Source organism: Armigeres subalbatus, chromosome 2, assembly GCF_024139115.2.
Source record: "Armigeres subalbatus isolate Guangzhou_Male chromosome 2, GZ_Asu_2, whole genome shotgun sequence".
Taxonomy (NCBI): Eukaryota; Metazoa; Arthropoda; class Insecta; order Diptera; family Culicidae; genus Armigeres; species Armigeres subalbatus.
In genome coordinates this window covers 451,718,589-451,731,673 of record NC_085140.1, presented here as the reverse complement: position 1 = coordinate 451,731,673, position 13,085 = coordinate 451,718,589, and the positions used below count along the sequence as shown (strand labels likewise).

General features: G+C 41.5%; 1 protein-coding gene across 1 annotated transcript in view; it reads right to left on the bottom strand.

The window, feature by feature from the left end:
• LOC134213741 (ets DNA-binding protein pokkuri) overlaps positions 1–12,874 on the bottom strand; it is a 56,319-nt gene extending 43,445 nt beyond the window's left edge. The window contains exon 1 of the mRNA XM_062693062.1: positions 11,287–12,874. Coding sequence (XP_062549046.1) covers positions 11,287–11,343 — 57 coding nt within the window. The 5' untranslated portion in view covers positions 11,344–12,874. The remainder of the gene's footprint in view (positions 1–11,286) is intronic.
• Between the last annotated feature and the right edge of the window lie 211 nt (positions 12,875–13,085).

Here is a 13,085-nt window from a genome sequence, read left to right as displayed (position 1 = left end):
ATTGTTTGGCGGATAGTCATTTTGCGGAAAGCCATTTGGTCTAATGCCTCTTGGTCGAATGACACGTTAAGCCGAAAGTACTCTAGCCGCATTTCTTTTGGCTGAATAGGCGAAACGGTTATTAGGTCGAAAACGGTTTGGCCATACGGTCGAAAGGAACATACGTCCGAATTGGTAATTAGGTCAAAAAAGCAGGCCGTTTGGCAGTCAAAAAACGGGTCAAATGGCCGATAATGTCATTTGCTGAACGGCTAATATTGCTGGAAATGTCTACCGAAGATGGCCCCTTCTGCCAAACGACCTGTTCGGCTGAATGATCTATTCGGCTAAACAACTTTTCTAGCCAAAGGATTTGTACGGCGGAACCACGTTTTCGGCTATATGTCCATTGCGGCCAAATTACCTTTTCAGCCAAACGACATTTTCGGCCAAATGACCTATTCAGCCCTACTTTTTTTTTCGGTCAAATGGCAAGTTCGATCGAACAACATTTTTGTCCGTATGTTCATTTCGACCAAATGGCGTTTTGTTTGGACAGATGGGTTTCGGTCTAATTGTCAACTTTTGGCCTTCCATTTTCAGTCAATCGATGGGCAGCTGAATGTCACTTCGCCGTAGATACAAATCACAGTTGCTTGGCGACGTAAGACAGGTCAATCGCAACGATGCCGTCGGTATCGAAATCATGAGCGCGTATCGGAGGGAGGTGCTAAATTGATTATTTTTCCTAAATAACATAATAATCAGTAATCGTTTATTTCCAGAATGACCGATCATGCCCTTGGCCATTCAAGACAGAAAGGATTTACCATCACCAATCGAATCAAACACCTGAACAGAGGCTTTTTTACGTAATTTAAGCCTTCTGATTTTCCCGTTCTCGTCGCTTCAACAAATGAGTAAAGGATATAGAATTAAAATAGTATTTTTTGAATTTGTGAGAAGAGTGCGATTAAGACAACCAGGATTTAGTTTCTATATTTGATATCACTAGAATTTCTTCATATTCGTATTTCATTCCCGAAACTTTTGAACTGCGTGAAAAAATCATTAAACCCATTTTTTCTCTTCTCTTGAATGTCCAAAAATCATCATAATCGCATCTGTCGGTTTTCCGACCTTCCATCGTATCGCATATTCCACTTCCGAAGGGTTAGAACAAGTGCATCCAGCAGTAAACACCCTTTCCTTATATGAATTCAGGATCTCCATATTTTGTGCCAAAGCCCCGTAGCAAACGAGGGGCGATCTCGACTTTTACGGAAATTTGATTTTCCTACTGTACACATGACATACTTCCTTACCTCATGTAGAGATGTCGCAAATTAATCGATTACTTCGATTAATCGATTCATCGTTGTGATAATCGATTAATGTTGAATCGATTATTACCCAACGATCAATCGATTCAATAATCGAGATGAATCGTGAGTAATCGATTAGTTACTAATCGATTAATCAGAATTTTACGACATCATAAGGATGTCGAAAATTAATTGATTATTTCGATTAATCGATTCATCGTTGCGATAATCGATTAATTTTGAATCGATTACTATACAATGATTAATCGATTCAATAATCGACAAGAATCAAGAGTAATCGATTAGTAACTAATCGATTAATCAGGATTTTACGACATCTCTAACCTCATGCCGTCGCTTCGCCCAAAGCCTACTCTGATTGCGACAAGTGTAACAGCCGCGCGCGTTGCCGTCGCGTCGTCGCCCCGCTTGCTGCACCTTTAGGGATGAACCAATTGTTCGCATGTGTTGCGGATGACGATGACAATAAATGCGCTCATCCCCTTTCCACTTGGGCGGAAGGCATTCCGCTTCGCAAACCGGAGCGCGAGGAGCGGGGCCCGGGGTGTGTATGTTCCGGTTGTGTGTATTCGATTACGTACAATTCCGGCGAGCTGACGAGGGAAACTCATTTCCGAATCTGCCCTCGTCCTACGGCTCGGGATCGGAGCCGCATCCTTCCTGTTCGTGTCAGTGTGTATGCACGTATGTATGGGCAGGGGTAAATTGTTATTATTATTACATAACTTTAAAAATTGTTACAGCACAGTCAGGGTATGGTAGCATGTGTGCAACTTGACAAATACAGTCCGGTCCCACGTTTGCGTCGACATCCCACTGGTCATGATTTCCATCGGCATGGTTGGAATTGACTGTGCTTCATCTCATCAGGGGGAATTCTCTTGTGCAACTGAACGTGGTCACTGCTCGGATAATGCCATCATAGGGGTTGTCTAGCCGAGTGAGTTAATCGTCGGTACGACGGCAACCTCAAATGGGAAAGGGGGAGAGATCAGGGTCGTCTGCGAAGAAACGTGTGTAATTCATTTTCTATTGCTTGAAAATCTGTTTCGATTTTCACACACGCAGGCAGAACAAATGGCGCAAGGGAGAAGCAGACGTAGGGGATCTCGATTCGGTCGTATCAGGTGGTACGGTTTCTGGGTGCTGCACTTGTTCCCGGGGGCGTGAGAGGGATTGTGTTTACAGTTGTCACATGTGCCTCTCACCGGATTGTGTGTACGGATGAACGAACGTCCGAGGGCTCTTGTAAGCTATAAATAATTAATTTCCTTGTTCTTTACAGGAAGATGCAGCGTAGATAAGAGATGAGGGATAGATAAAACCGTTTGTAACACATTTTCTAGTTGTGCGGTTTAAGGTGGGGCGACAGATTCCGGTCAGATTAAGTTTGGAAGCCGGAATACCATTTGAATCTTTCGGCTGATAATTACAGTAAGGTCGTATACCTGACGAAGTACGGCACAAAAGAGTGAAGGTAGCGTAGATTCTAAAAGAGGCGTTTTACGATCCCAAACGTTCCAATAGCAGGTTGAATCTATTTACCTCGTCCAATCGAAGCAACCTGTTGAATTTTTACTGCCTCCAACCGATTAACGACGGAACACATTGGTTCGGATGGAGTTGCTATGGTTTCCGCCTACTTGACAGTTTGCTTCTTTCAAATTTTAGGAAAACGAAAAAGCGAACCGAAGAAGAAGAAACCGAGCGTTAATTGTTAGCACTTGATATTAACAACACGTTAAACATTTCATAAAACAATAAAACCGGTCGATCTTGGGCTTAAGGATCCTTGACGGGACAAGCGCAGGTACGCATCTCTCAACGATGCTCTAGATGCGTATCCTGTGGTGTTAAGCGCAGAGGCAAAAGTGCGAAATGGAAGAAGATGCTATTTATTTTCGGACTACCTCTGCTTAGGGAAATAGAAACCCGTCGGAGGGAAGGCACCAGGAAAAGATAATATTAACATTAGCCCCTTTTTCCGAAAAGAAGAAAAAAAAATCGAAAAAAAAACGACAGGAGCACCCCCGGTGAAGAACAGGTGAAAGCCGCTCTCGAGAGTCTTGAGAGCGGATCTTGAGTGTGAAGGACTAATGCCATAAACCAATCCTGCCAGGGCACCGGGATGAGAAAGGAAGTTCAAGAGGATGAACAATGGACGGATCTTAAGGTGAGGGATCGATTTATGGCAGGGGAGCTTCATGGCACTTGTTGCCCGTGATTCATATGCTAATTTGCAGCTCTGGGAAAGGGCATTGAGAGATGAGTGAGTGCCGTGCTACCTGTTGAACCGAGTAGGGAACTAATCGCTTCGGCTTATCTCGGACCGGAAAATAACGGCAGATCTGTTAAGAATCGCTCTAAAGTGATTATGCGAAGTTCAAAGCCGTTGGCAGGGAATTACACCTGACTCTAAGGAGATCATTTTTCTTCAGTTTAGTCCTATATTGTAAGCTCGAACAGAATACCACACAAGTTGCAAGATAACGTGATCGTTTTATATCTATGATGATGTTCAGCAAGCGGATCTTGAAGTACTAGAAGTTATGAGAGTAAATGAAGCCCAAGTAAATGTTCTTCCAAAATGGCTCCATTTTGCCTAAACGGTAGGCAACGCAGTCTGCTTTATCTTTATAGGCCTATCTGATTCATGCACTCCATCGTTCCTTGTCACAATTTGTTTATAGATGTGTTCTAAAGTTACCAGAATCAAGTCCTCGTCCTCAAGCCATAACATCGTTAGTCATCGCCGCTGCCACAGTCATAACCACGTAAACAACGAACGTGTGATATAATTTTGCCCTTCGCCCCGCGCGTACGCCGGCGTTTTCACAGTTTTGCAAAGTCGAAAGGCGGAAGTGGCATTGTGAAACACCAGCGAAACTCCGTCTGTGCCTTTCGCGTATGTCTGCTTTTCCTATACCTACGTAGAGGAGGAATCGGGGGAAAATAATGCATAACGTTCGCGAAAAGCGCCACAGAAGCCGTCAGTTTTACCCCGCGAGCGAGATTAGCTAAATGAAGGCACAACAGTGGGTTCCGTCGGAGACTGATTTGCATTGTTTCTGACTAGTGGACAATTTGTATCGATATTGAGGTCATGGTTTAAAGATGCATTTCGAGATGTGATTTATCGAAATGATCTCAGATTTATCAAACACCTTACGTAAGCTATTCTTACCAACCGAGGGAATTGATATTCTGGTAATCAAGAATCGTCTTTTTATGCAAAGATCCAATGGGATGAGAATGAGCAAAAGAATGCAGTTGTTTTCCGCTACTTTCGCGTTTGGTGCACAAAGTTCTGTGTAACCCTTTCGGGCCTGGATGGACCAAACCAATCCCAGTAGGCGATTCCGAACGTTTCTTTGTTCTACTCGCGAAGATCATCTTGTCCCGTTCCGCACCGTCCCGAGGGGGCGTTTCCGGAAGGGATTGCTCACATATGTTTTGTGCAAACTGGCTGACTAATGCAAGCCTAAAGAACAGGAGTGCCCGATCCGGGTCGGAGGAAGCATCATTACGGAGCGCACGCGGTACATTTGCAAGATACAGAAACAAGTTTTCTTTCAGTTTCGCGCGCGCTCGTTCAAGAGAAGCGCAAAAAAGTGAAATGAGAATCGCTTTTGAACGGAACCACACTGAATCGGCATACTGCATTGGGTAGGGTACAATAGGGTGTTTTGGTCAAACATGTCGTATTTTGCGACACTTGATTTGATCTCCTCTTACTGAATCCAAATCGCAATGAAAAGGTTCTGTCAATCCTCAATATAATTCGTGTTCCGAAACACCTTTGCTACCCTACGCCGGCCACCACTGAATGCGCTTTGCAAGTTGCACATATGCAAATCTGTTCAACCGAAAAGCAACAGTCAGTTGAAGGAAAGAAAATGGAAAAAGGCGCGCATATACCTAAATATATGCTCCACAGCGGAGCAGTGCCAAGTCAGACCAGGGAGTTAGTTTGCAAGAAATGATTTATACCGTTTCCGACTGATGGTGGTGGCGGCGGCGGCAGAATCGGCCGGCAACCGACGACGACGATGAGGACGGTGGGTGGCGTCGAGGGCGGGAATTGTCGGAAATGTGGCATGTCGGAAGACGGAAAAAATGGCCGTATCTGAACGTCAAACGCTCGCTGTTTCAGTAGGCCGGTAGTGCGATGACTACCGTTTCGAGCTTGAAGTTAGTTTAGTGTTTACTCATGGTTAGGGTGACCATGATGGGTCAAATTTGGTGATTTCTATGAAATTTCACACGAAACAAATTTGTAATCGTTCATATTCAGCATGAAATAGGATTTGGTTGAAACGACAATCTAATGTTGCACAAGTAAGAAGAAACAGAAAGATGATTTTCGTAAAAATATGCAAGGGGAGCATTAGAAGAAGGTTTTTGAACAGTTTAAACAGAGTTACTCTTCTCGAAAATTCTGAAAGCAATTTAATTTCTCGTACTGCTAATCGTTTTTATTAAATTGCTTTTAGATTTTATGAGAGGATCGTTCAATTTTCTTTATTTTTTGCCTTTCTAGTACAATCTTCCCCATTGTTTTATCGCACATTTGTGTGGATTGGACGTGATTTGGATTATTTTGTCAATTCTAGCGGTTGTTTGATTTTGATCCCGGGATGAGAAGAGGAGGAAGAAGGCCTTTTCGCTAGGGAGTTGATATCCACTTAGTGTCAGAAAAGGTGACTTATTTTTGAATAATTAATCACATTAATAAAGAAAAAATAGTGTCAGAAATTGATTGACTGGCCACCATTGTCGAGCGTTGGAAGCTGGTTTCAACGAAATTCGGTAACAGTATAACCGAAATTTAGTTTTTGTTACCGAGATCTCAGAGAACATTTGTTTTGCAGATTCTCGGTTAACTATTGAAGATGCCTCAGCAAAAGACTGAATTTCGGTGTTTTATTCTCCGAAATCTCAGCTGTTGGTTTCTGATTTCACAAATCTACAAATGAAAGATGCATTTTTGACATTTGTTTGGTCAGAAAATTCCTCATAATATTGGGAATTTATTTCCGCAACGCACGATTTGTCCTATTTAAGAACGGGTGACGTAAAACAGCAGATTTTTATTGTGCATGCTTGTTCATATTTGGAAATTCAAGTTCTTTTCCGCATAAGCGGATTGTGCACAAATAATGCTCCATTCGTAACATATGTTCGCTACCGTCGTCGGGGGTGACAAGCGCCTTCACCGACATTCTGGAGGTCAAATTTCAAAACTGTTCAAAAAGGTCTCTTATAAATCAGTTTTCTTGTCCTCAGTTACATTAAAACTATTCTACAAGCATTCTAGTTGAAACAGTGACCCATTTTCACTCCCATTTGACCCATTGTCTCCCCCAACGACGGTAGTTTACTGAGTAAGTTAGCGAGAACGGAAAATGTGAGTATCTAAAGCCGAATAAAATGCTATTTGGAAGTTTGGTGACGAGTTCAGATTTGAAGACACTACGAAATGTGGTCGAAAACTGGGACCTGTGGACCGAAATTTGGAACGGAAGATCAGGATGGTTTTTAAAAATAAAGAAAAGAGAATTCAGTTCGATGTGTAGCCAAAAAATGGATACTTCTAAGAGTAACGTTCAACGAGTCAAGACAAGAATGCTTCTGAGCACCTTGAAGTAGCATAAACAATCGAAACGTAGTGGAAAACACTAAACTGGAATAAGGGCCAATGTCGCAAGAGAGAATTTTCTTCGTCGATTTCCTCTCTTTGAAATAAAACTGAAAAGCAAAAGATTTGTTTGCACTTTATCACCTCAGAACGATAGAAAACAGTGAGAACTTGCAATCTGAGACGATAAATCACAAAGAACCTCTGCCTGTCACTTTTATTTTCAATATTAGAAGTCGACGAATAGAATCCCCTCTTGCGACATTCAATGTTTTTCTGCCAAATAGAGCTTGATATTGTAAATTCGACTCAAAGATGCTTCCGGTAAATTAATATTATACCGCGCGTGAAGGTCAGGATGTCGACGATGCCGGTAAATCGATTTTTACGGAAACATTTGGTGAAAAGGCTAATGCTTGGCTAGCTATTTGTGGTCAGAGCCATTTGTTACATCGGAGACAATGAAGGAAGATACGAATATTCGGAAGTGCACGATTCGCAGTTTTTTGAGAATGATTCGAAATTGTGATGGTATCTGTAGGGGAAGTGGGGGTAGCACGCCCATAGGGGTTAAAACGCGCCTCCCCTGAATAAGGTTAAATATCCCCATTTTGATTATTTTCAATAGTCTATACGATAAAGCAATGAAAAATATTGCCATTAGATACATATATTTCATGATTTTTCTCTAGTTATACATGAAAAACTCGAAAAAACGATTTTTGCGTGTTTTGATGCAATTCTAGCTCGGTGGAATTTAGTCTTTCTGTCGCTGTTATACATTGATAAATTAATAATTGAGCCATGAGCCATGCTGCTTACTCGTGTTCTTTATGTTCCACACGAAATCGTCGTCAAAAATGGTTTTAAAACGATTTTATGGGCCTTCAAACTTCTGAGGTCGGTGTGGGGCATTACGCCCATGCTCATTTCGTATGACCGAAACAGCTGAAACATTCGGTTAATTGCCTTAATGTAGACAATTAAAATGAAAATCAGTACGATAAGCACATGCGCGTTTTAACCCATCCACTGGCGCATCTCACCCCGCATGGTTTCAAAATCATTTTTTTTTCGGGTGCTTTTTAAAAATCAAATTTCTGTGCAATAAAATGGACAATTAGATATTTGTTATCGGTAGTCAGTCGCAGATATGCTGTACTTCAGTATGCGCTGATGAAAACTGGCTGAAATGGTGGTTTTCATTGATAAAAATGGCATTTTCCTTAACGTGGGCGTCCTACCCCCAGTTCTCCTACATTATGCGAGACGCATGGTTAACATGCATGGTGCGAGACTAAAAAAGTGCTTATATGATTCTCCAAACTTAAAGTCACCAGACGTCCCGCATTTCGCGGGACAGTCCCGCTTTTAAAAGTGTCCCGTGAAACGTCCCGCATTTTACTTATTTTCAAAAAATGCGGGACAAAATACAGAAAAAATGAATAAAAAAAACTGTCGCTTGGCAAACATTTTCAGATAATTAGATTTTTTTCTTCAAATCCATGAAATTGATTATCTGATGGTAAGCGCTTTGTAAGACAATTATATGAATTCAAGACAAAATTTTCAAAACGACTTATCTGCTTTTGTAAACAAAGATTCAAACGACGATTTGACGAATCTGATAGCTCTCCCACGCAATCAGATTCGTCAAATCGTCGTTTGAATCTTTGTTTACAAAAGCAGATAAGTCGTTTTAAAAATTTTGTGTTGAATTACGAGCTGAGAAAAATGTTAATTTCTCAAAGAGTGCCGTAGCCAAGTCCTTAGCTGAAGGGATAGAAAAGATGTTCAATTGGACATTTTATTCTAACAAATTTTCATATATGTCTTGGTTCTGAATACAAAAAAATGTTTGCAATTTTCACAAGCGTTTGACAATAATAGCTCTTTGACGCTCGACATTGGATTGTTTTCGTCATTTTTAATGTGGTAAAACTCGCTCGAAAACTGAGAATGTTCGAAAGTTTTGTCTTGCATTAGCATAACATTTATCTGGCCACAAAGCTGCCTTCAGGCACGGCTTAATATGTCCAAAACCTTTTTTTAGGAGTCTTATTTACTTCATATTATTAGAAAAAGCCATAACACTTGAGTGATTGTCATAATTTTGAGTTTCATAAACCATGGATCTCACCGCATGGCTAGGAAGATCCATTAAAGAAACATACTTCTCTAAAAATAAATGGAATTTATTCGTAGTACAATCAGATTTAAAGTTAGATTCAGTAGATTTAAAGTGGTTCAAATGTTTTTTAGAAATTTTCAAAATTTTGTTTTTTACGACTGTTCAACTACCAATCAACATTTTCTTTGTTTCGTGTAAGCAATTCTGACTTCGAGATAAATCGATAAACGAAACATAAATTGGATAATTATTTTGCGAGTTGAATCGTGTCATGGGAAACTTCAACTCTAACCATAAACTAGTTGGATGTCAGAAAAATATTTTAAGCTCTTTTAGTGGAATGTATTAAACAGTCTAAGACGAATTAAGTACTGTCCATTTAATTCCACCAGTTAATTTTCGTTATCTTTGTAGATACGTATTTCGACCACAACTGTGTGGTCGTCTTCAGTGTCTCGTACTTGACTCGACTTGAAGAAAACAATCGCAACTTACACTATTTATACTACGCTAGGTACCTAATCTAATCCTATTTGCCTACTTTATTTATATTACTTACTGTATAGGTAAATAAAGTAGGCAAATAGGATTAGATTAGGTACCTAGCGTAGTATAAATAGTGTAAGTTGCGATTGTTTTCTTCAAGTCGAGTCAAGTACGAGACACTGAAGACGACCACACAGTTGTGGTCGAAATACCTCAATGTAATACATTTACTAATTTTAGCGCAACTTCCCCTTTTTAGGCATTTTCTTTTGAGCATTTCGAGAGTTAACAGTAGACCCCGTAATCACATATTTGGAAGTCAGGTCTCGTAATGCTAATGTGGAATGAAATAAATGAAAACATGAAGAGGAAGTAGCATTACATAAACAGAAAATGTGTCAAGCCCTGAGGATTTATTATTTGAAAATTTTGATCTAATTTTAGAATAGAATAGTTTTATTATTATTATTTATTATTATACACTTTCATTTAACAAGTGTTAAAGCTAGTTTTCCCAGAGAACAAATGTTACATGATCAAATGTCAAGAACTTTGCAAAAGCATATTCGAACAGCGGCATCTATAAAATCTAATTTGCAGAGTTTCTAAAGTTTGGTTACTGCTTTATATTTACAATTAATCATCTAATCTTCCAATCACTTGAAAGACATGTTTATGGAAGAATAAGCTCCCGTAGTTAACTAAAACGTGAACTTACTCATATCAAAGTAATATCCTTTGATGGTTTAAGAATTACCAAAGTTGTTTTGATAAATTCTGATATAATAAGTTTTCTTTATAAAGTTGATGGCCTTTTGTAAATTTCTCAAAAAATGGATCTTCCTCTGCGATTATTGTCTCATGATTACCGACAGCTTTTCTTCGGAATTCAACATGGTCACTCTATTCATAGTCACGAAAATAAGGAATTAGCTATCGCTGTGACAATTTCCTCCCGCAAACGGTAGTTAGCGCAACGAAGCAAGCGGGGCTCAAAATTCGTATCGCGTCGCGGCGGTATTCAATCATTCCCGCAGTCTATTGTTTTCCACGGCACGGCTGAGTGTTCGTCTTCATCTTCTTTACCGTGATTGGAAGAGCGCTCTCGGCGGCGAGCCGACGGCAGAATAGAGGCGTCAAGAAGCGAATTTCGCCTGCTAGGAATCAATCAAACGTACGGAGACACCGGGAAGCGCACAATACGGGCTCGGTCGACCCTATTAACGTTGCGCCGCCCGGCCCGCACCACGAGACGGGAGGAGAGCACTTATACTCGTCTTGTGATCTCGTCGCAGTAGACCAGGAAGGCGAGCGCGCGGAGGTGGTAACCGCAGTGAGTGAGAAAAAATCTCATCAATCATAATTTATTATTCAAATTTATGTAGATTCTACAAAAAAGAGCCCGGTGATGCGAAGAATGCTGTAGAGAAGTGGGTGTGGGTTGTATGTGGATGTGAATTTGGTGTGTATATCATCAGGAAGAAGCGGAACGTATGAGTCTAGTTCCCAGAACGTCGTCGCTATTGGCGACGTCGTCATGGATTGCTTGATTGAGCCTCACGCTCCCGAGTTTTCGAGTGTTTTGAGGGGAAGGAAATGGAGATCACGTGGCGTGAGTTGATTGGTACGGTGGCTGCTGGGATTAGTAGGCAAAGGGTTCTAATTGAGGAAATGTACCCATGCGGGAGTATTGACAAAAGACTTACCTTGGATGTTAGCACAGCTTCGGCGGTTGAGTAATCCCTGCGTAGACTCGTAAGCATGAGTTACTTTTTACCAAACTTAGTGTTTATAACGAAAACAAAGGAAAATCTATCAAATGACAATGTTTTCCTTCCTATTAAAGGTCATTTTCCCGCTTCCTCGCGAGATTCCAAGTATCACTTTTCCGCGGCGCAGGTGACTGTCTCTATTGCTCGGTTTTGCGGTAATTGCAGGCAGCACAAACTTCCACACAGATATTTTCCTGCGTACAATAAATCACTTGCCGCGGCTGGTCCGTGAGCGTATTCTATGTACGAGCAAATATAAATATTTACACAAGTTTTTTTCCGGCTTTGCACACTCTTTCTCCAATCCTGCCGGTTCAAAGTCGAATGTCGGAAAAGCCCAACGTGAAGAGTTATGTTATCGACTGTTGAACACAATTTTTCCTCTTTCGGCTGAATTGCTTGGCTACTGCTAGCACCAATTGCGCCAGAAACACAAACCACACGCCCGGAATTGTGCGAAACTAGTTTTCGACTAAACACCCTCGCTCAATTATCGCCTCTCTTCTCCTTCTTCACAGGTGTTGTTGCTGTTGTTGTTGAGCGGTGATGAATTTCCGCGCTTGATAATTTATACACTTGCCGCGAAATATGCGATGGCGAATTCTGTAGCCCGTTGTCGCACTCGACACTGCCGTATCTTCGCTCAGTTTCGCAGAGCGTTCGTTCTGGCTACCCTTTTCTGAGACACTTCTTCACTTTGTTCGCGAATTCTACGATCTTTATTGGATCAACGAGCAGCGCAACCGTTGACTCCCTAGAAGCTCATCAATTCGCGGTTCGCGCGACTTCCTTGTGCTGTTCTTTTTTCCGTGTTCGTTGCTTTCCGGTCTTCTCTTTGAACGCCCGATTCCGGATTCTCTGATTCACATAACAGAAACCGGTTCTCCGTCGAATAAATGTAATATTTTTCGAGATGATTCCTTATTCACCCAATCCCGGAACCAGAATCACCAAAACGAAACAGAAGAATCCGGGAACTTCACTAATTTATATTCAAACTTCATAAATGATGTTTGTGTTTCTAAGATTCTTCCAGTACACATACACTTGTGCTTGTTTGTTTTCACTGCTTTATTCAAAGAACTTGTCATGTGCACCGATAGAACAACAGGTTCCAATAAACACACGTTCTGATATAAACTGACTGATTCAACAATAGACTGTTGTTGACGTTGAAAAGTTCGTACCGCAGGCGATATAGCGAAGAGGCACAAAATTTGCCGTCGTACGTCGACGACACACCAGCGAGTACTAAACCGACGTTGTTTGCGAAGACCGGACCGTAGCCGTTGTGTACCTCTTTGGAGGAGTACGCGCGCGACAAGTGGAAAACGTGCCTCTAGACTCAACGCGGACTCAACGAGAAGTGTGTAATGTGTTGAATGTTTGGGCTCTCCTGCTACTACTGCTTGGGCTGTGCTTCTATCCGATCGGATCGGTTGTTGGTTGGCAAACATTTCCCACTCTCTTTCTCTTTTTCGACATCGAATTCGACGCGGAGGCAAACATCAGATTCAGATCCGGCATTTGGCTCTCCTTCTCTGTTTGCTTATGTTCACGTAATCGCAGCCAACGCTCTCACACCGTGCACTTAGAAGCTCGATTTGTCCGATACGACGCCCGCTGGGACGAAGATGGAATGGAAGTTTATGCTCTCACTCTCCTTACCCACGGATGACGGTGCTGGCTGGTGGTGCTAATGCTGCGCCCGTAACCCGTCATCCATCTACCAG